Here is a 22,861-nt window from a genome sequence, read left to right as displayed (position 1 = left end):
CAACCAAAAATGTGTGCACCCTTCCATTGCCACTGCACACCCCACGCCAAGAGGCAGAGCATACTGAGGCAAAAGAGACTACAAGATGGTGTGAAATCAGGGTTACAGAGAGCCCAGCTGGAGGGGCGACGGGCCCAGGCTTGGACGACTGAGTGGGATAGAGGACAGCACGCCCCTGGCGGCTCACACAGCCACCATTCTACAAGCTATCAAAGACACCAAACTATCTTTGGAAAGCCAAATAGCTGCAGTCATGAGTGAGGTGGGGCTGTTCAGGGATGGCCAGTGGAAATTATCAGACAGAGTTAAAGACTCAGAAGATCAAATCAACAATGTCACACCACAAGCGACAGATTTCACTAGGAAACGAGCAGCTATGAACAAAGAACTAAAATGACTAGCGGGCAAGATCAAAGAAGCAGAGGGCAGACCCCAACGTCACAATGTGAGATTAGTTGGAACACCAGAGAGGGCAGAGGGACCAAACACTGAGCTATTTGTGATGGAATGGCTAGACAAGACGGTCCTACAAGGTAAGCCTTCCCGCTTCTCCTCTGTGGAGTGGGCACATAGGATTCCAACATATCTGCCAAAACCGGGAGGAACTCCACATCCAATAACAGTAAGACTCATTAACTTTAGGGACAGAGACGTAATCCTGCAAGCAGCTAGGAATCATTGCCCTTGGCCAACAGGTGGCCACAATGTACACATATCAGGATTAGATGATATAGTGCAAACCCAATGTGGTGCATTTGTACTAGTTAAGAAAATACTACGACAAGCGGGCCTTAAATATTCTCTACTCTTCCCAGCAAAGCTGTGAGATGAACACAAAGGGAAGATCCTCTTCTTTACGAATACACAGGATGCCTGGAATTGGCTTGAGAATCAGGGGCTGGGAAAAGCGAGCTATCAGAAACAGGAGGTGAAGTGTAATGGAGAACAGTGCCTCATTAAAAAAAAAAAAAAAAAAAAAAAACAAGGGGAGCAGAGGAGGACCGGGAAGAAACATGGTATCCTCCCCCACAAAGGCACAGATCAAAGCGGCGCAATAGAAAGCGGTTCAAAAGCTGCATTGATATACTAATGTCCTCAGCATCAACAAATGTAACCTCCTGGAATCGGTGGAACGTGGCAGTGACCCACAGCACACGGAGACTGCACTGGAGGAGGATGAAAGACCGGTGGTTACGCCCATGACAGCGGATCAACTGGGGTGAAAGCCCCCCTGATAAATAGCATGGTCAGGGTAGACATAATAGGGTGCAAGGGGCAGGGGAGATGGGACAATGACATTGCTCTCCCCTAAAAAATAGAGGTACCACAGCGAGCGCTGAGATAAAGTAGACTGCTTGGCGCATGTGGTGGACAGCCATTCCCGAGCGATGAGAGCTAATTGTGTGAATTGTTTATTTGGGGTGTATACATACTGTGAATTGGGGAGGTGGTTAGTTCTAAAATCACAGCACAGTGAGGTAGGGAGGGGGTTGGTTAGGGGGACAGAGGAGCTAATTATGATAATACACCACACCGTATAGTATAGGGCATGGTAGATTCACAGTAGATTCAAACTGGCTGGTTCTGCAAAGTGTACCTCAGGTTCATGCAGAGCCATGATTCTGATTAGGAAAACACTCCCATTTCATGTATCACGCACATGGGCCAGTGCAACCGGTTGTTACATAGCTATTCTGGTTGAGCAGTAAGGGAAGAGGATATTATTGGTTAATGTGTATGCCTGTCCCGGGCTACAAATGGAGACACTGATGAAACTAGGCGGTGTGCTGGCAGAGGCCATACCTGACCCGGTCTTGTAGGGGGGAAATTTTAACTTGGTGATGGACACTACCATGGACCGGGGGAGTAATAAATTAGAGGGGGACTCTACCAGAGGGAAACTAGAAGGTTTAGCCCAGGCATTGGGACTCTGGCACGTGTGGAGGTCACTACACCCATGGGATATCGGGTACTCTTACTACTCAGGGGGACATAACATGCACTCCAGAATAGACTACTTATTCACTACAGGAGATGCACACTCTAAATTTAGATCAGTTGAGTACAAGGCAAGAGGTACTAGCGATCACCCTCTGCTGGTGGTAGTGATCGGCACCAAGTCTCGGAAACCCAAAGGGCAATGGAGGATGGAAACCTGGTACCTCGCCAACAAGCAAGAGGTTTAACGACTAGATAGAGTAAGCAAACATTAGTTTGTAACAAATAAACACTCAGTGGAAAGTTCGCGGATGTTGTGGGAGGCATATAAAGCAACAATACGAGGGGCTATAATCACGGGGGAAATAGCTAATAGACGCACAGGTGTGAAAGACTGACTATCCTAGAGGAGGAACTGACATATCTAGAAAGGGACTACTTGCATAATCCACTCCCCTCACGGAAAGATGCCATGGATCTTAAAAAAGCAGAGTATCAGTCAGTAGCAAGAAACAAGGTGAAGACGCCCTATCTAGACAAGCAAAAACACATTTATGAAGGGGGAAACAAGACAGGTAAATTACTGGCATGGCTGGGCAGCAAGGAAGAGAAAATATGACAATCAGGGAGGTGAATACGAATGCAGGAGACTTAGTAAAAGACAGCAGAAGTATTGCAGAGACATTTGCAGTATATCTGGAGTCATTTTACGGACCCCAACTAGGAGTTACCAACCAAGAGGTGTTGCATTTCATAAAAGACTGCCCTGTGAGGCGGTTGGAGAGACAGACAGAGAGACAGAATGGTAGAGGAGATAGGCTCTGCGGTGGGACAACTGCACTCAGGGAAGGCCCCAGGCTTGAATGGACTTCCACTTGAATTATTCAAGAAACTATGACACAGAATGACAGCTCTGCAAGCATTTAAGGAAGGAAAGTTAGTGGAGAACATGCGTACTGCAACAATCATATTGCTTCCAAAAACAGGCATGCCGCTGGATAAATTGGGGTCCCACAGATCCATATAATTACTGAACGTCAACATTAAGATACTGGTCAAAGTGCTGGCAAACAGACTAAGAGATGTAATACGGGATTTTATAAACCTGGATCAAACAGGATTTATACTGGGAAGGTCAATCAAGCTGAACCTATGCAGACTATATAATAATCTGGATATGATCGAAGACTCACCGATGGGAAGAGCTATTGCGCCATGAGATGCAAACAAGGCCTTCGACTCGGTAGGGTCTTTGGAATATTGGCCCAAATGGGCTTCGGTCCTAAATATATTCAGTGGGTCAGACTTTTGTATGACCGCCCCACGGCTAGAGTAAAAGGTAATGGACATTTGTCAAGGGCAATCCGCATTTGTAGAGGCATGAATGCCCACTCTCCCCGATGCTCTTCTCGCTTACCATCGAAGCGTTGGCAGCATGGGGGCAAGTAGATGCACAGGTGTGGGGATGGCCTACTAGATGGGGTGAGGAGAAATACATCTCAATATATCAGACAATATCTTGCTATACCTGTCTAACCTGCCTCAATCCACTACTGGACTGGAAGGAATCTTTAGAATATTTGGGGAACATTCTGGCTTTGCCATAAACTGAGATGAATCGCTGCTGTTTCCACTGGGAAAAGGGACATGGCATTGTTACCCAAATCATCCATTGAGGGTGGAGATGCTGCAGTTTAAATAAATAGGCTTATGGATTACCCAAGACCCAGCCATGTTTTACACGGCCAAGCTCGAACTCCAGGTAAAAAGTTTAGAACAGGAGCTAAGCCACTGGCAGACGCGCCCCCTCTCACTGTTAGGTAAAGCAGCTATGTTTATGACGGTGGCTTTCCTGAGCTTTCTGTCAATCCATATTGGATACCAGGGCACCTCTTTATTAGGGTGGACTCCCTGCTTCGTACCCTACTCTGGGTGGTGGGGGGGAACAATTCACAATCGCCTTGAGAGTACTACAAAGATCCATAGCCCTGCCGAATATTAAGAAACATTATGAGGTGGCACACGATGCACTTTATGGGGGTAAACTACCACCAAACATTTGTCCAGCAACCAAAAAAGTAGTAACAATATGGTAAAAACTCGTGTCGGAGATGGGCTGGAAACATAGACTAACCCCAAAAACACCACTATGAGAGGGTTTCAAACTCAATCCAGTTGTGATAATACAGGGATTTTCAGGATGGAATGCCATAGGTCTATCCAGAAGTAGTGCCCTTTGCACGTTTATGACTAAATTACAAGATGCCAGAACACAGTGGTTACAATATGCTACACTAAGTCATGGTCACCAGACACTGAAACACAGGAAGAATCCCCACTAGAAGCTAGACTCCTCAATGGCAAATTAAATGAGACTTATCTCAATGAATTATCTCACCCTCATGAGCAATACACAGACATCTCCTCTGCCCTTACAGGCCAAATAGGAGCAGGACCTGGGGGAATTAGATGAGGAGGACTGGCAAGAAGCAGTGGTGCACCCTGCCGGTTGGCCATTAAGGCTAGCTTCCGATGAATTTGAATTAAAGTTCTACAAAGGGTATACTATAACTGTGCCCTGCTCCATAGGATGGGCAAAACAGTGGAAGCACATTGCCTTAGAAGCTTTCTGCATACAATGTGGAGTTGCCTGTGCATCTGTCCCTTCTGGGAGGGAGTGGAAAGATCCCTGGTAGAAGTCACAGGCAATAAGCTGAACTTGACACCGAAGCTGGCACTACTGGGAGTGTGGGAGTACACAGATCACACACAATATCATAAATACTTGATTAACCTGGGGTGTATTGTAGAGAAACGAGATATCTCACACAGAGTAGGATCAGGCACTCCCCCCCACACACAGAATGGGAAAAGGGAATGGAATACTGTAGGGTGCTGGAAAAGTGGTGTATAAGGGACGTGGGTGTGTGAACAACTTCGAGAAAATATAGGAACTTGGAAATATAGGGTGGATAATGCAAAAGGCCTTAATGAAATGGGCTCCTCCAAGTAAGAACTACTTCCCCCTGCTGGGGCTACTAATACGAATACCCGGACTTTATAGCTAAGGGAAGACATGATGATACAATGGAACATTATGGGGAATGGGAACCAGGTGGAGATGTCGGGACGGGAGGGGTAGTGATGAGGTTTATGTTGTTAATATTACTTTAATGGTTATAATTAACATTGGTTGTCATAAATGTGATAAACAAAAAAATACTAAAAAATGATAAAGAGCAAGAAACCATCTATTAAAACTGTGGGACAGGAATGTTAGTAGAAACAAACAGAAAATCACCTTAAAGTTTTTTAGTTTTTTAGCCTAGAAAGGAACTCAGCCACTTGGCCAAATGCCCTCACATGGTCACTGAACACTTAGATGGTTCTCAAAAAACAAGTACATTGCTCTTCATTCCCCACATTAAGAATACAGGAGTATAGTGTGGCTAGTCTGTACATAAGATGAATAGTAGTAAATTGTCTACACCTGGAAGTGCTCAAAGTTTGGAGCTCAGTGACCAAAATGGAAATGCCTCATTTATCTCAATTCAGGCAAAACCAGAGTGCTCAAGAACCCGGAACAATAGAATATATAAGGACATACCAAATCACTTAGTAAGGCCAAGTGAAACAGGAAGGAAAAATAAAGCAGGAGTCAGTTATCTCCTCGCTAATCTCAATATTGCAGGAAAAGTGGGGGTTTGATGGGAATTAGTTTCATGATTTATTGTAACTTGGTGTATCCAGTTTCATTATGGAATGTAGTGTACTATTTTTCGGTAGCCTGGTAGACATTCTCAACATTTATTATTGCAAAGGAATTTAGATCACTGAACTTTTATCCATACCTTTACTTTTTATGCACAAATACTAATAAAATGCAGCCTCTATAGACCTACTTTGAATTTATAGCAATGGCAATATTTGTGTTAACCATTTGGGAATGTAGCAATTTTTAATTGTTATCCCCTTCATTCATAGGCTATAAGATCATTGCACACTTTAGTAATATTACCCACAACACAAACATTCTCTTTCAATTTCAGAGAAATAAGAAAGGTTTGGAAATATGTTAATGTACACAGAAGAAAATATCCATGCTTACTTTGCAGTCTCGATGCACTTGATTGCTTTGTCCACATCTCCTTGCTGTTTGTGCAAAAGTCCTAATTCGTACAATGTAAACGGTACCAAATAATGGTCATATTTTATTCGTTTCTCACTAAGATAACAGGTAAAAAAAAATGGTTGGTAAATTTAACATCTGTTTGATTACTATACACAATAATGCTAAGATATTACAGAAAGGAATCTACAATACAAGAACCAAAACATAGTTAAGACCCTTTCTAATCATAGCGCATGATGACATGCAGCAACTTTAGAGATACAAGCATAAAAAGAGCATGCATGGTCACATGAGGCATACGGTATTAAGAATGGAGATCTAATGGTGACAACTAGTTTTGATTCCAACGCCCCGTTAAGGGCCAAGCATGGAAGAAGAAGAGACACAGCAACAAGACGTGTATCCAGCCTCATCAGCAGAAGGTTATACAATGGGTAAAGGTGCAGTAAACAGAACCAATACATTTGTCAAACTATTTGGAGCAAAATTATCTGGTGAGAAATCACTTTATTCAGGATCAATTGGACTACACTAATAGTTTTGGGTGCAGTATCCCTGTGGTTTGTGATTGTTCTTTCTTATTAGAGTTATGCTGCCTTTTGATGCAAGGCACCAAGAACTTCCACAGAAACAGTAGGAACCATATAGAAAACAATAGACATATGTAGTATTGTCACATAAGTGGGAATCCGTCTATTTTGGCTACTTTTGATCAATGTTGTAGCAAGTCAGATAACCAGTCAAAATTTTGCCACCGATGCCCATATGGCATCACGTTTTGGGAGGCACAGGAATGAAAATGTAGTAAGTTGCATTAAGAATAGATACTATATCATTCACTTAAGTTGCATACAAGTCAAATTTTGTAAAGAAATTGTGAAGTGCATATGTTAGCATTCATGTTTGTTGGCTGAGTTATTTATTTCATTTCTCCAGTAAATTTAATCAATATACAGAATTATTTAAGAAGTAAATGGTTGTTCTAATTATAATAAACTGTCAGTCATCAATCCACATCTTAGCAGGAAACAAAAGACAATGAAAGTCAATAAAAACATATAACATGTATGGCAGCTCATTTGTTGCAAACAGAGCTTTGTGATTTTCAAAGAGAAAAGATGCCAAAAGGATTTGTGGCTGTAGTGGTTAAGCATCGAATTGAGAGTTAAATAGCATTATATATGGAGTCAGGGTAAGGATTTTCAGTTTGTTACAATGACCTTGTGGGAGAAAAAAAAATGTTTTTTGATGTAAATGGGGGAGAAGACACAGCTGCACAACAAAATATGATAATCACACAAGGGGGATGGAAGTGCTGCAAAAGGGTTTCTGGTCATAAGTTGTATTTAGAAGGTACAAGTAGCACACAAAGTAATAGTTCCAACACACTTTGTTAAGTACATTATGTTTGACACAAACATTCAACTACGTATTTTTCTTGTGCACAATCAATATGTACCTTTGAATAACCTGATTGAAACACAGCTCCGCTTGCAAAAGTCGCCCTAGATGCTTCAAACAGAGGCCTTTGAGTAGCTGCACTAAGCACTGGTCATCTGAATGATACTCTGTTGGGTCTAAAGCATAAAAGAGAGCAAAAGATGAATAACAAACGCAGGTACAGCTTCAGCAATCAAAGCCCTCTTAAAGTTAACATTTTACTCTGTGTAGGAAGCTGGTCCTCCATGTAGTTTGCAAACCTAGGCACACTGTGCAGAGGGTCCAAGCAACCACACATTGGTTTATAGTGGTACAAACTAGACCACCTAATGCTCTAATTTGTAAGGCAGCTCACCGAGCAGTTAGGCCAATCTTGGAGAAGTGTAAAGCATTTGTTGTACTCACAGCATCAATCTTGCAGCTCACACACTCAAAGGAAAAACTCAAGACCAATTTATAAAAATACTTCAGATTTTTATGTAATTTTTAAGATCAAGATTATCAAAATTGGTTAGCCACTTATTTAGACATGAATTTTTGGAGTAATTACGCACCACAGGAACCAACTGAAGATCACCTTTAAAATAACACATAAAATCGTACAGTTGGTTTATCAATTTCTTCCTATGCAGGTTGGTCAAGGCCGTCAGTGGGCATATTTTACCAGCTGGAAAAGTTCGGGGGCTCCCGGTTCAGGCAGGAGCACCGATGAAAGGTCTCGGGAGCTGGTGCAATGCCACTCTGGGGGACCACTTGGAAAAACACTTCACAGGTAAGGTCAAAGATGGTTCCTTGCCCCCCCCCCCTTGAGTGTTGAGGTCGCAAGGGTTGGGGGATCCTTAGGGCACAGTAGGTTCTTCATTGCAGGGCACAGGGTAGCTGGGTGCACAGCAAATTGGTGAGCCAGGAGCTGTGCGCAAGGATGTCCTCTGGAGCAGGAGTTAGGTTGGTTCAAGGGTCCTTTGCAGGACAACGGGGACACTGGCGGGAGGCCCAGGGTGTTCCTAAAGTCCCTCGACTGGGGCTTCCTCCTGGTCCTTTTTCAGCCCTAGGCAAGCTAGTTTTCTTGGTGTCTGACATTAGCTGACCAATACCCAGGGTACTGGTACGGTTTGACCACTGGAGGGTGCAGTGCAACTAAACCTGGCACACTTACAGGGTTTGTCCTTCCGGTTGTCGGTGTGTCATTGGGTCCAACTGCGACTTCCAGGTTGGGAGTTAGCAACTGGTCAGTGAAGGGACCCTCACTGGCTTGCTGGTTTCTTGCTATTGTAAAGTGGTACCTCCATTCTGGAGGGAGTTCTATGGCGATTTCTGAAGGCTGGGGGTCTTCTGGGGTTCTTTAGAGTTTTTCCAGTGGTCCAGTAGCTCCTCAGCAGCGACTGTCGCGTAATGGGTGCAGCAGGCAGGGTTTTGAGCCTTTTCTTTCTTACAGGAGGTCCACAGTTCTTGTGCCTTGGATCTTCTTGGTGCTGGTCTTCTTTTGTCCATTGAAACTGATTTCCTGGTCTAGGGATGCCCACTAAATAACTGAATTTAGAGGATGCTTTAGGGGAAACCTGGTAGTGGCCAATGGGTCACCTAACTTTGGGTGGCTATACCCACTACAGTGAACACTTCCTATCCCTGATAGGCTATTTTCCTTCCATTCAAGATGAAATGGAGCGCCCACCTCGCAGGCAACACCATAGGGGTGGTGCATGCCAGGTGGGGGCCACTCCTTTTTCCCTTTGAGTTTAAGGGTGTTGCTCCCAGTACAAGTGGGGGTTTGCATGGAGGTTAACATCTGCTGCTAGCAGCAGGCATGGGGGTCAAGTTTCTAAAGCAGTTAGCCCTTTACAGCTCGCCACCAGGGCAGTGCATATTCCTGAGGGAGGGGGTGTTGGCACCTCCAACCAGGAAGGGCTTTGTTCCACAAACCAGAGAGAGAGATCTCTCTCCTAAGGTTTGTGGATTGGTTGTCTGGAGTGGCAGGCTGGATAGAACCAATCAGCAACCATGCCAGGGTAGTTAGCTTTTGCAGGGGGGCACCTTTAAGGTTACCCCTAGGTATATTTAGGGATAAATCCAACCCAGGGTTCAGAGTGGCCATCATGTAGCTGGGAAACGTGTATTAACCAGTGTCCAGCACATGTATTAAAATGGCTGCTCTGTTCACTCACTATGTTCCAGGGTTGGCACGGACACAGCAGGAGCATACTGCTCATGCAGATATGCCTTCACATATAATAAGGGGCACCCTGCCTTAAGGCAGGTGGGCCTGCCAGAGGGGTGTCTTATCCGTAGTGTATGCAGTGTATGGTGGACAGGGCACACAGACAGTGTGCCATGTTGAGTTTGTTTTAGGCTTGCACCAGGACCCCCAGCCTGCAATGACAGTGCTGGGGCATCTGAATGCATGGCCCTAGAGGATGGCACAATCACTGCTGCTGCCCTCAGGGGCCTACGCTTAATAACCCCTTCCCCAGTTACCTAAGTAGCCTTTTCCTAAGGACTTATAGTGGTAGCTTAGGGTGTGTCAAATTGTGCAAAGGCATCCCAACAGTTTTAGGGAAAGAGCACTGACCCAGGGAAGCTGGTTAGCAGGGGCCCTGGGCAATACAATTTCTAGGCTATATCACACATCAGGCAAAAAGTGGGGGGCTAACCAAGGCAAAGAGAGGCCTTTTCTCACACTCTGTACTTTAGTAAACTTAACGTCAAGGAGTGCATCCAGCAAGAGATCAACAGTTGGCCTACAAATAGACTAAGAAGTCTACTACAAGATTGAACATTAAAGTGAGGTAATAATGTTTTCAAACTAAACATTTAAAAACTGTATTTTTAATAATCAATAAATCTGATTTAAAAAGATTCTAGCTGGACTCAAAAGAAGGCCAGGGTATGCGAATGGCCATTACTATATGAAACAGCAGGAGGACAGAATGCTTAATTAAGTAAGCGAACAAAGTCAAAAGATATGACAAAACAAGGGAAAACAACACAGAAAAACAACCATGAAATCTAATATAACATTTGCGATAAATGGCAAAAATAAATAGTATTCTATCACCCTTGAACACCACCGTTCTAGGCTCCATCATTAAATGTTTGATGGTTTGGGTGGGGAGGTCTATATTCAAGACTTATTCAATGTGCAAGCAGGATCAATCTGTTTTCTTAGGCCTTGAGGTGGAAAATGAAAGGGAGTAGGTCTTTCATGAGTTCCCATATTTGGAATTTGAATACCTGAGATTTACACATCTTGGAGTGCATTACACAGCTGGTTTGCCCTCCAAGAATGGTAATTATTTTAGCTTAGTCTGATAAGTAAGTGGTTTTGATACAACAAATACCTCAATTAAAAATTGGGCAGTCCGAAGGGGCTCCATCCTTTGCTCAAGAAAATAATGCAAATGAAGATTAGAAGTTTAAATTAAATGAACCATAACCCTATATATAAGGCAGGTCAGGCAGAAAGAATATCAGCCACCTGACCAGGTTACTCAGCCCCATTTTGAAATGGCTCTTGAGCACTGAGCATTTGTATCTATCTTAGAAACCTCTTGTTTAGTTGCTACGATACAATAGTTCCTCAAAAAACACAAATTGCTCCTGTTCAAAACTTATTGCTGTAATATGCTAATGCACAGCATGCGTATCTGCAGCTACACATGTCATCGAACATATAGCTACAGAAAGGTTTGGTCTTCCACACTGGAACAGAATTATGCCAGTTAGAAAAAACAAACTTGTTCAAAAGTGATACTTTTCCCTCATATTTTTTTTATGGCAAACACAAATCTTGTTTACACAGCATGGTATTGGAAATGTATTGAAAGAGTGCTCCTGCAAGTGGTGTGCTCTATCGAATTCCCAAACTTAATTCAGCCCTCCATGCTTTATTATGTATTTCATTTTGTAGAACTATGGACAACACAAACCACTAAAGGTCAAGTATAAATGAATTTCTTAATAAAACCCATAAAAAACTATTTTATATTAAATTATGAATGGGAATCTTTAAGGTGATCTTAATCAAGTTCGAAACATTTCTTTTTAAATTGATCTTTCACTTCAAGAGTCATCTATTTTGTATGTCTTTTTTTATGCTTTTATGGTTAATATATTTCCTATACTCGTAGTTACATGAACAGGTGTTACTAAAAAGTAATATTATAAATAGTTTACTAATACAAACATTCCACCAGTGATAAACTACGGCTCTGCCAAGAACATAGCTGGAGCTGTATTCACATAAATAGAACAGCTATAAAAGCTGACTTTTGGCCAAGAATAATTCAAAGGTATTAACAGTCCCTACTGCACTATGAGGTGTTTAAGAAAGTTGGGTGCAGAAAGGAAGGCTATTATTGTTAGGATGTGCTCTTACTTCTCCATACCAGCCAGTGTGGCGACTTGCTACTCCAATTGCGTCTTCAGAAAAAGAAAAGGATGGTGGCTTCACAGAGCACAACCACAGCCTGAAATGTGGGTTTGCATCTTGAGCTGATGCACTACGCTAGACACTCGAGTGCAAACGAGAAGAACTGCATGGTATCATGAAATCACCACACTCTCACAATACTTGCAATTGCTGGCTACCATTTTAAATGCTTAGAGTATATTTTCCTCTTGATACATAGTGTACTTGGTAGGCAATGGGGAATCATAGTTGCTGCAGCCACGACCTGTTCTTCAGAAGTTTGCAATCCTGCCAATCTGTTATTCTTGGAAGTTGGCCAAAGACATAATTGTAGTCAGAAAAGTATTCTAACACAGCACTCTGGATAAAGGAAATGGGTTGCCCTTGAACATTTCAAGACTTCTTTATTAAAGGTTATGAACTGTTTTGCAAGTTTGTTTTATTCACACAGATTCTTCCACTGGTTTGTTTACTAAAGGAGACATCCACTAGGATTATGAATTCAATACCATACTTGCATTATTCCTACAGGAGAAGTTACAGGAACCTCATCTTGCTCATTGTTTATATCCTTATTATGAACATGTTTGGTATTAAGGTATTCGTCTGAACGAGCTTATGTTTGCTGGTTGTATATATCATATTACAGTTATCAACCAATTATGCTGAACGTAATCAGATTCACAAAATGTTATCTCAATCTTGAAAGTAGGTCTCTTTAACAAACAACAATGTATCCCAGCACATAGGGCCTGATTCTAACTTTGGAGGACGGTGTTAAACCGTCCCAAAAGTGGCAGATATACCACCTACCGTATTACGAGTCCATTATATCCTATGGAACTCGTAATACGGTAGGTGGTATATCCGCCACTTTTGGGACGGTTTAACACTGTCCTCCAAAGTTAGAATCAGGCCCATAGTGTTTAAACTTTAATTCTGTTCCACCTGATTTGAGTTTTATTCCACCAAAGACCGTTGGAAATAAAGAGGCTGTCTGCAGGTATATGGTATGCAACATCAGAAGTTGAATACAAAAGAAAGCATCTAAGAAATACTAAAAGTCTTCCCTTGTTCTTAGATATTAATGCTCCTTCCTTGCAACTCAAGCTCAGCTATGCAACCAGGCAGGATGGTGATATTCAGTGCCTCTGTTTCTCTTTTGTCCCTTTCTCCTTTCCCAGGAGTGCTTCTAACCTACATGTTATTAGTTGTAGTTGACAGAGTGTTCAGAGAAGTGTGGAAGTACGTGCACACGCGCACACACACACACACACCCACACACACACCAGATCTGGATTGTGAGATGAGTGCACCTTGACAACTGTTTCTCTTATTATAATGAACAAGTCATGACACTCAACCTGATTCATGTGTACAGTATACACCCACAGAATCCAGATAATTTGTTCATCCAGTTGTTTTTGAGGTTGAACTACAAGCAATCCTGTAAGAGCATTGGTTTTCCCAGGTGTTTTAATAAGAGTCAACCAAAGTGCAACCTGAAGGTTTTAGAGATGTACTGGTTATACTTGAACTTTCAATTATGACACATACTTTTCCTATTTTTGGAACTCATCCAACTATGCTTCACTAGTGAGTCCGCAGTGTCACTGAGACAGCCATGCAAGCAGACAAGTGTCATGGTGCATTGTGAGTTCAATGTTCAATGCTAGTGTGGCGGGGTTCAGAGTAAGTTCAGTTTGGCACAGTGTGAATATTGTCCAGTGATGTATTTCACATTGTGAATGCTGTGTGCTGCACTGCAAATTATGCTGGGAAAAGGGTGAAACAGCACATTTAATTATATATGTACAGGGTGCAGTGTGGCTGCAATGTAATTTAGTGCGAATGTCAGAAAGTTCTGTGTAATTGAAGTGTGTATGCAAAGGCATGCAGTGTGTATTGCTGGGTCCAGTATGAGTACAATAGGGCTAGATTTCTACACGTGCAGCAGCAGTGCAAAGCCTTGTCTGAGTGATATTAATGTTGGTAGTCAAGTCTGCAAGAACAAGACCTGGAGGCTGTGACTATCTTAGCAGATATCAGATATTGGGATCAAGTATCTCAAATGAATACCATGGTCCATATTCCTTTAAAATATGCATGTATTGTCTGCCAATTACTGTACCTACAGAACAAATGCTTATGTAGCTAATATCTTATAAGATAAAATTACCGGCAAGGATTCTGAGAACCACTCTAGTAGAGATCTCAAGACATATGGAATCCACCTCTGGTGACGGAGTCTTTAAAGAGGCATTCTACCTTGCCTGTGGGACTTTGAACCACCACTCACAAAAGCTAATGAGCACTTGCTTCAAAAACATTTACAACTCTAGAACTGTGAAAATCAGTGCATGAGACTGAACCAGTAGCTACAAGACTTCACCCCTGTGATGCCCTGGCTGTGCCATCATAACATACCCAAGCTGTCCCCTTAAGCAATGAAATGTAAACTCTATTACTAATATGTGTACCTGCTGAAGCAATGTCACACAGTAAAACCACTCGTGGCACAAGAGATACACAAAATGATTAAAACAAAATGCACATTAGTGACTATCCTTGTCCAGATGGAAGAATTACTGCAAGGATGTCTTAAATGTCTGAGGGTAAATTAGTTTATAACTTCAATCGATTTGGCAATAATACTTACTATTTTCATTTTGCAAAGCGGTCTCTTCTTTTTCAATCAAAACCAAAAGACCTTCTGTGAAGTCAGGTCTCTTCCCTACAATTGTAAAGCCATTCCATACATACATCATTTCCTGTAAAAAAAAAAAAAAAAAAAAAAAAAAAAAGTTTATCAATAATCCACCTACCAAACACATAACTGATGTTTCTGCTTGACAATTTGTAGACAGTATGTTACAACTGATAAATCTAATCTGGCATGAAAGTATAAGAAGAAAAGTTTTGTTTTTTTTGTACTTGTGATTCCACTAGTCATGCATTTCTAGTTTCCGTATGGTTTTATTACTTCTTTGGTTATCTTTGATCTTCTTGGTCTTTGTTGTAGCCATTGACTTTCTAGGAGTTAGCCATCAACCAAAAAGACACTTTTGAATCATTATGTATGGATGAAAAACACTTCTAGTCTACAAGTAAGACATTAAAGCACACAAGTAAGACATTAAAGCACATGTTTGTATTGTCATCAGTTCTTCTTCACAAGCACTGTATGAGTCAAAGGTTCAGAATCTGCATTCTATTGGATTGTGTGTGTTATCATAAGCAGGTTTAGATTAGTATTGCAGGTATTTGTGCAGTGTTTTGATCAGACAACCTGCATAGGCTAGAGGACATAAATACTTTACCATTGTATTGCATGAGAAAATCCCTTTTGTGTTAACACTAACAAATAACTCCTGCAATGTTATAACTAGGTCTCACTATTACACCTAAAAAGTATAGTAATCCATGCTCACATTTCCTAATGTGAAATAATGTAATATTTCAAGCAGATGAACAAACTGGGAACAGGATATATCAGGGTAAAATACATGCATGTGTACAAGTCAAAGTTTTTTTCATACTTGGATAAATGTACATGAGGAGTATGTGCTGCAACATATGACTTTAAGATGCTTGTTCTGCTTCTACTGTGATAGGAAGGACACTGCAATATAGTGTGGGCACTGACAGAGAACATCCATCTACTGAAATTCAGTTTCCCAAATTTGAGGAGACCAAAGAATTCTGTAATATTTACCAGTGCAGGCAGCACTAGCTTCACGGGGTTAGGAGCAGAATAACGTCGGGACTTCCTGATAGCAAACTTTTCTGTGGGTATGGATTTTCCTGCAATTTTCTGTTTTAAGCCTTCTACCTGTCTGCACAAAACAAAGTAGGTGGATCAAGAAAGTGAAAATAAGACATCGATATTGGCATATTTACAAATGATAATACAATTTTTTATACTAGTTCTGCCAACAAAAGAATAAAAACAGTCTACTTCATCAAGCCGTTGACCACCCTGCTGTTCGATATCCTTTGTATGTTTTACATTCTCAGTAGCATGTTATAATGATAATTGCTTAAGAAATAGTGACAACACTTCAGATTTCAGAAGCTACCTGACCCAAAGCTCAACTTTTCCACTCCGTATCATTATGTGTGGTTATTTAATATTTCAATAGTCAATATGACTTTTTCTATGAACCAACTTTGCTCAGAGAAGACTTCTTTTCAAGCTGATCATAAAGCAGTGCATTATATAAACATGTTCCACCTAGGTGGTCCTCACACAACATCTTTTTATGCTGTTCTTATTGCCTTAACTGTTTTAGTCAGTGGTTACCAAACTTTCAGCTGAGGCTGTACTGATGTGATGCTATCCATTGAGCGTAAGTAGCTATGTACTAAAAGAAGCACAGTTAATAATAAGTAACCTTTTCCTAAGCAAACAGGTTTTAAGAACAATTAATGTAACCACTCATGCAGCCCTCAACTGAACTTCAAAAGAGTAGGTATCACTAAATTCACCCTTGAAATGAAAGCGACGTTCCTAGTTAATGTGAAAACATGAAATTACATCAGATATGAAGGATGAGACAATAGGCAGTGCTGTGATGTCAGTGGTGAAAATGCAGTGGTTTGCAGCAGGAAAAAAAAAAAACAGCTAATGTGTGCAGGTAATGATCCCCAAGAAGGAAGTTCTAGAGGTAGAAAATGTAAAACAACGGGAAATCATGATATCATGTGAATCTGACACAAAATTACCAAACTAAATTCAAATAGCAATGATGCTGATTGGTTCCAAGACTGGGAATATCACGCATATTTAAACACACGGATGTGTCACAGACTATAGTATGAAAACAATTATCAGATTCAGGTGTCAGCAACACTATCTAAAAGTCACTGCCAACAATCGGGCAGGAAAATAATGATATTATAATATTTGGCAGAACTGTGACCTGACAATTAAATGTACAAACGGTTCTATTGTTCTGTTCTTCCTATATTCATAGTAGGAAGTATCATCTAGCTTCCACCTTTTTCTACACAGCAATTTAAACAATAAAATGTAGCCTATTTCTGACCGAGTAAGTGTTTTATCATTTTGCATTATTTATAAAATATTACCTCGCAAAGCATACTGAATGATGTGAACCCCATTTCTGCCGGTCTGCTATATAATTTTAATAACAATCCAGACTCTTTTTGCGGTAATAAATGTTGTGATGTTTACTACATTCATACCATTCAAGTAATGGACTTGATCTAACCCTACCACAGAAGAAACTATTTTACTAGAGTAAAAAACAATATTTGATAAAATGAGGCTTTATGGTAGTAAATAATCCTTAGATAACAGTTACGTGAAACAAACATTATATCTTGCAATATATTGCATAAACCAAAACCTTCATTTAAGATCTCTGACTGTTATGATCACTATTCAAAAATGAACTGTAAACTTTACAAAGACAACTTTAAAATGAGACTTCCAGTTCCGGTTGGAGGGGAGCAAGTTGAATGAACGAGCGAGAAGTGACAAGCGAGGGCATCGATGGAGCCCATATCGGGGCATCTGTTCAGCAGGTCCAGCTTGGCGTGAACCTTCTGGTGCTTGGCGTTTGGTAGCCAGGCCTGACCCTCAACCTGAAATCACAAAGGACCTCGGTGGACTTCAAGATTGCCAGTAATCACTCCAGCAATCTTGCCAGGTCCATCGGCTCGGCTGCTGACCACGAGTTTCGTTTGCTCCGTTACTACGGGCTCCGAGTTTGGTGAGAGCAGAAGGTCAGCTGCCCTGACCTCAGAGACTGGATGATCACCACACCCCCAGCCATCGAGCTGAGCAGAGAGGAAGAGTGGGCCTAACGAACGGCAGCCACAGTCCAACCAGTGAGCCCAGTGGCTCTTGTGGACCAGAGTGAGGGCAGTGAGCGGAGTTAAGGTAAGGCCCTAGGGCTGTGGCCCACTGCTGGTAGGTGTGGAGATGGCCGGCTTTAGGCCAGTGTGGCTTGTGTCTTACCAAGGAAGGACCAAGCACCAACTCTGCTCTTCCTAGTCCGTGCAGCCACTACTCTTGCGATTGCTTGCCTGATCCCGTCTGATCCCGTTCCATTGTAGAACATCTTCAACATCGCTAAGCACTGATACTGTCATAAGCAACTCTCAGCTGTGCAGCTTGAAACCTACCTGCCTCATAATCTTATAACTAGAGGGATTCACAGCCTGCATTGATGCCTGCATTGCAGCATTGAAGTATGGTCAAAAATGGGACCAGTTGAAGTGGTGCCCAGAAGGCCCAGCAAGCCTGTGGTGGCTGGTTGGACCTATTGTACTTTGTGCTTTGCTTCTCCGGAGTATTCTCCTCCCCCCACTTTACCAGTCAGATCCCCTGGGAAATACTCCATCAGCAGAGAATATTGTGGCCATCGATTACTCCATTATAAGGAGTGCGCTAACTTAATTGGTTCTAGCAGATAATGGTCAAAATGAGGGCAAAGAAACTAAGATCTGGTTGCTTGATTATGGGGAGGGCCTTTACCAAAACCAGATCTAACCTGTTGCAGAACAGAGCACCCCTTATTAATGCACTGAAAGGTAAGAACCAGATTTTCTCCTTTTGGGGCAAAGAGAAAACAGCACCTGAGGAGCTGAATGAAAGTGGGAAATCATCTTTAGGGCAAAGTGTGATACTCACCTTGAGCAGTCACTGTCACCTAGTCCCCTTGTGGATAAACCAATAGTAATACCCTCAGAGATTGTGCCTCAAGGGGAAAGGTCTTACCAACTAAACAAGGTTTTTACTGTTCTGGATATAGATCTGGATTTTTGCAGGAAAGGTGGGTCACAAGATAAGGATATTCCTCTGCATTCCCCGTTTCCACTTTCAGTGACACTGGCTATTGGTCTGCAACTCTTCAGCAGCATGCCCTCAAACACTGGCTAAGCCAGACTTTGAACTAACTGGTAATCAGTCGTATAATCCACTTGGTCAGGAGGCTAAGGTCTCTGCTTAGCTATGTTGCTTAGAGAGAATTCTATCCTTTATTTGAGCTCTACTGGAAAAATTCATAGGGGGGGGCTGATACCATCCAAGACACTGTTGTTGCGATCTTGAAGGTACTGATTAACGGTAAAGATGATAATGGATAATGGACAAGCGGAAGAAGGCAGCCAGTGAGGCTCACACTCTGCCCTCACCGGGACCTGAGAATATTTCTTCACTATTATGTCAATGGCCCGCCAAGCTCTGAAAAACTCTTCCATTAAAGACATGCTTACAAAGCTCCACTAAGAAAAGCGACTTAGGGGGGGGTGGATCTGCAGAGGTGCCTGCCCTTGTCGCAGCTGCCTCGGAGGGCCCCTGTGATTAGGATGCTCTAGTCACGCAGACATTCCTGGAAAGCCTCTTCAGTGCCCTAAGGGCCGATGTAGCTGTCCTGAAACAGAAACTAGTGGTCGACGTATTAGATATTAGGAGGAATATGGCTGTACTGGAACAGAGGCTCGATTTCTTGGAATAGGCCCAGGACTTCCGCAACAAAGAATTGGAGGAACATTGCCATGAATTTCTCACCCTCTGGGACAAAACTGCTGATCTCAACTATCAACTGCAGGGCTTGGAGAACAATAGAGGCACTGCAATATCCACGTTAAAGGCATTCTGCTACAGACAGACCCCAGGGAAGTTGGAAGATTATGTTCTCTGCCGTTTTCGTCAAGTGGCTCCAGCCCTGGCTGACCAGGGAGATTGTTCTAGATTGCACACACAGAGCAGGTCGCCCAGCCCCCTGTACAGTTGCAGGACATTCTCACCTGTCCTCATTATTACTGACAGAAGGAAGCCATCATTTTTGCAGTGCAGGACAAAAATGCTATTGATTTTGAAGGTGTTAAGGTGTGCCTATAATGAGACTTGTCATCTATTACCTTGCAGTGCCTTCCAACCCCTCACCAGTCTCCTTCGCAATAGAGGGATCAGTTATAAATGGGTGCACCCATTCTGCATCACCTTTATATGGAACTGGGAAACCTGCAGCCTCCGTACCCTGGAGGAAGCTTGATCAAGTTTGGGAAGGGACAGCTTGCAGCCCAATGAACCTTCTCAGTCTCAGCCCAGATGCCCACCATCCCCAATCATAAGAGAGACTCATACCCCCCCACTCTAAGAAGAAATGATTCCGCAAACCATCTGCTCAAGAACGCTGCCAGGAACCGGTCGCCCTACTGCATCAACTCCAGAAGACGGGCAGCGCCTCTGACCCAGACAATGACTAGGGTAGAGATCACTCTTGTGCCTGATCTCTGCTGCCTCCGTCCACTTTCCTTAGGATTGTCCTTCTCCTTACTGGTGAACTGAAGGAGCCAGGAGCTTCACACCCTTACCCGCTGCCTTCCGGCATCAGTGGCACAGCCCCTCTCTCCACCCTGCTGGAGGCTTAAAATGGGCATCACTGATGACAAAGACCCTCAGACTTTGATTCAAAAGGATGTTCCCAGGTGGGGAAGACCCAGTTTAACTGTTTATTGTTTGTTCCTGTTTCCCTTGCACTCACAGCTCATACCAGGTTAGATGATAGTCCGACACTATTCAGTCTGCTGACTAACACACTAATACAGACAAGGGACCTAGCCCACCCCCACACCAGTAAGTCTGTACACCTCATGCCACATGATTAAGATTCTGAGCATTAATGTTAGTGGTCTGAACACCCCAGTGAAATGGCTGGCACTTCTCTCCCTCCTCAGAGACACGAATTGCGATGTATGCCTCATTCAAGAAACACATCTCCTCCAGGCAAATTGGAATCGTCTACACTCCCAATGGCTCGACCACCAGTATTTCTCCTCAGGGCTGGGGAATAGGGCTGGAGTGATGGAACTGCTGGCTATATGCTTTCCAGGGAAGGCGTTTAAGACCCAGGCTGAAATACCTGGCAGACTACTGTCCCTACACATTGAGAAAAAGGGTTACACTGGCAAATCTATATGCTCCCAAAGACCACCAGGAGGCCTTTTACGAGGAAGCGATGGGGCAAGTGTTAGCAGATATTATAGTATGGGGATCCTTCAACTTTGTCCCCGATGCTTCCAAGATAGGTCAACTCAGAGGACGGGTCTGGCGGGACCACTGTCACCGGCGTGTCACTAGTGGTTGATGGGTGTGAGCCTGGGTGATATCTGGTGCCAGCTCGACCCTCTTATGAATAACTATATATTTTTCTCCAAGGCACACCAATCCTATGCCAGAATTCACTATTTCCTTATCTCCCAGTGCTTGGCAGCCGTGACTAAAGCAGTTGACATTGAAGTGCCACACTCTCCGACCACTGTCCCATATCCATTACTTGCCACCTGCTGGGCCCCACACCACCACATCGTGCCTGATGCCTTGACCACGCACTTCTAGGGCATGATGTCACAGTCGATGAAAAAATGAGCACCATCAGTGACTTTCTGCATGCCAACAACACCCCTGAGACCCTCCATAGAATTACTATAGGATACATTCATTAAAGGCAGTACTTTGAGGCTTCTTTACAGCGGTAGCAACCCAGATGAACAAATTTAAGAGGCATAAGTGGTCGCAGCCGGAGAAGAAGGTGAGGGACTTGGACGCAGAAAATAAACATACAGGCTCCTTCAGGGCGTGGAGACAGCATACAACTGCCCACAAGCAACTCAAAGCCTTTGATATTGGCAAAGCCGAATACGCTCTCCTGCGCTTGAAGCAGAAATGCTATATCAGGAGCAACAAGGCTGGCTGCCTATTTGTGCACAGGCTCGGGTCCAGACTCTCCAACATAGGATATTAGGGGTAGAGGACTTTCAGAGCAACATGACCGGCCAAGATGAACACAGCCCAGGCCTTCGAACACTTATACTCCACGCTCTATACAGCTGAAGCCCTGAGCTTGAAGGATGCTGAATCATATCTGTCACAGGTGCCCCTGACCTGTCTCCCCCAACTGACTCCTCCAGCCATGATAGGGACATCGAAGCCTCTGAAGTACTGGTGGCTATATAGTTGCTGCCACTAGGTAAAGCGCCGGGTCTGGATGGATACACAGCAGGCTTTTATAACATAGTTGCACCTATCCTAGCGCCCATTTTATCTAATCTGTACAACTCACTTAGCACAACTGGTACACTCACTGAAACACTGCAATTGGCGACCATTAAGTTATCCCCAAATCCAGTAAGGAACCTGCTCATTGTTACTCATACTGCCCTATCTTACTGCTGAATGTGGATGCCAAAATTTTTACAGGTATATTGGCTGCCCGCCTAGACCCTTGCATGCAACACCTCATTGACCTTGAAAAGCAGGGCTCATAACTGAACACAACTGCAGTGATAACACCAAGCGGCATTGCCATCTCCTTAACAAAGCACTATGGTTTCACACCCCAGCCATTCTGCTCTCCGTCAATAATAAAAAGTATTTCGACTGAGTACACTCGCCATATCTCTAACTTGCCCCAAAATGGACTTAGGTCTGAGGTTTTGTCGCTGGGTATGATATTCAGACAGCAGTTCGGGTCAACAGTCTGATGTCACAGGCATTTGATATCACTAAGGGCACTCGTCAAGGATGTTCCCTATACCCCCAACTCTTTGCCCTCTATGTGGAAGCCTTTGCTGAATGGATATGCAAAAACAACAACATCAGAGGCTTACAGATAGGGGGCAGGGAGCATAAATTGGCACTCCATGCTGATGATGTGATGACAGTATTGATGAGGCCTCTTTCCTCTCTACCCCACACTAATGAGGGAGATGGAGGCATTCAGATGAGCCTCAGGTTTCAAAATCAACTTTCCGAAGTCCGATATTCTCAACCTCACCCTCCTCAAGGCAGACTAAGCTTACTTGGAACACCTCTTCCCCTTCTCTTGGGCAGCTCAGGATGTGAGATACCAGGGCCTTCAAGTACTCCCAACACTGCTGAAAGCAATTATGCAAGGCTCATGGCCACTACC

At 43.1% G+C, this 22,861-nt stretch overlaps 1 protein-coding gene across 3 annotated transcripts in view; it reads right to left on the bottom strand.

Moving 5' to 3' along the window:
* The window catches only part of TTC39B (tetratricopeptide repeat domain 39B), a 486,814-nt gene that overhangs the window by 3,411 nt on the left and 460,542 nt on the right, over positions 1-22,861 (bottom strand). For all 3 annotated transcript variants that reach the window (XM_069238795.1, XM_069238785.1, XM_069238805.1), the window contains 4 exons: positions 15,631-15,751; positions 14,575-14,686; positions 7,530-7,647; positions 6,047-6,163 (listed from right to left, as the gene is read on the bottom strand). In XM_069238795.1, coding sequence (XP_069094896.1) covers positions 6,047-6,163; positions 7,530-7,647; positions 14,575-14,686; positions 15,631-15,751 — 468 coding nt within the window. The remainder of the gene's footprint in view (positions 1-6,046; positions 6,164-7,529; positions 7,648-14,574; positions 14,687-15,630; positions 15,752-22,861) is intronic.

This window comes from Pleurodeles waltl, chromosome 1_2, assembly GCF_031143425.1.
Source record: "Pleurodeles waltl isolate 20211129_DDA chromosome 1_2, aPleWal1.hap1.20221129, whole genome shotgun sequence".
Classification (NCBI taxonomy): domain Eukaryota; kingdom Metazoa; phylum Chordata; class Amphibia; order Caudata; family Salamandridae; genus Pleurodeles; species Pleurodeles waltl.
This window is presented reverse-complemented; position numbering and strand designations above follow the sequence as displayed.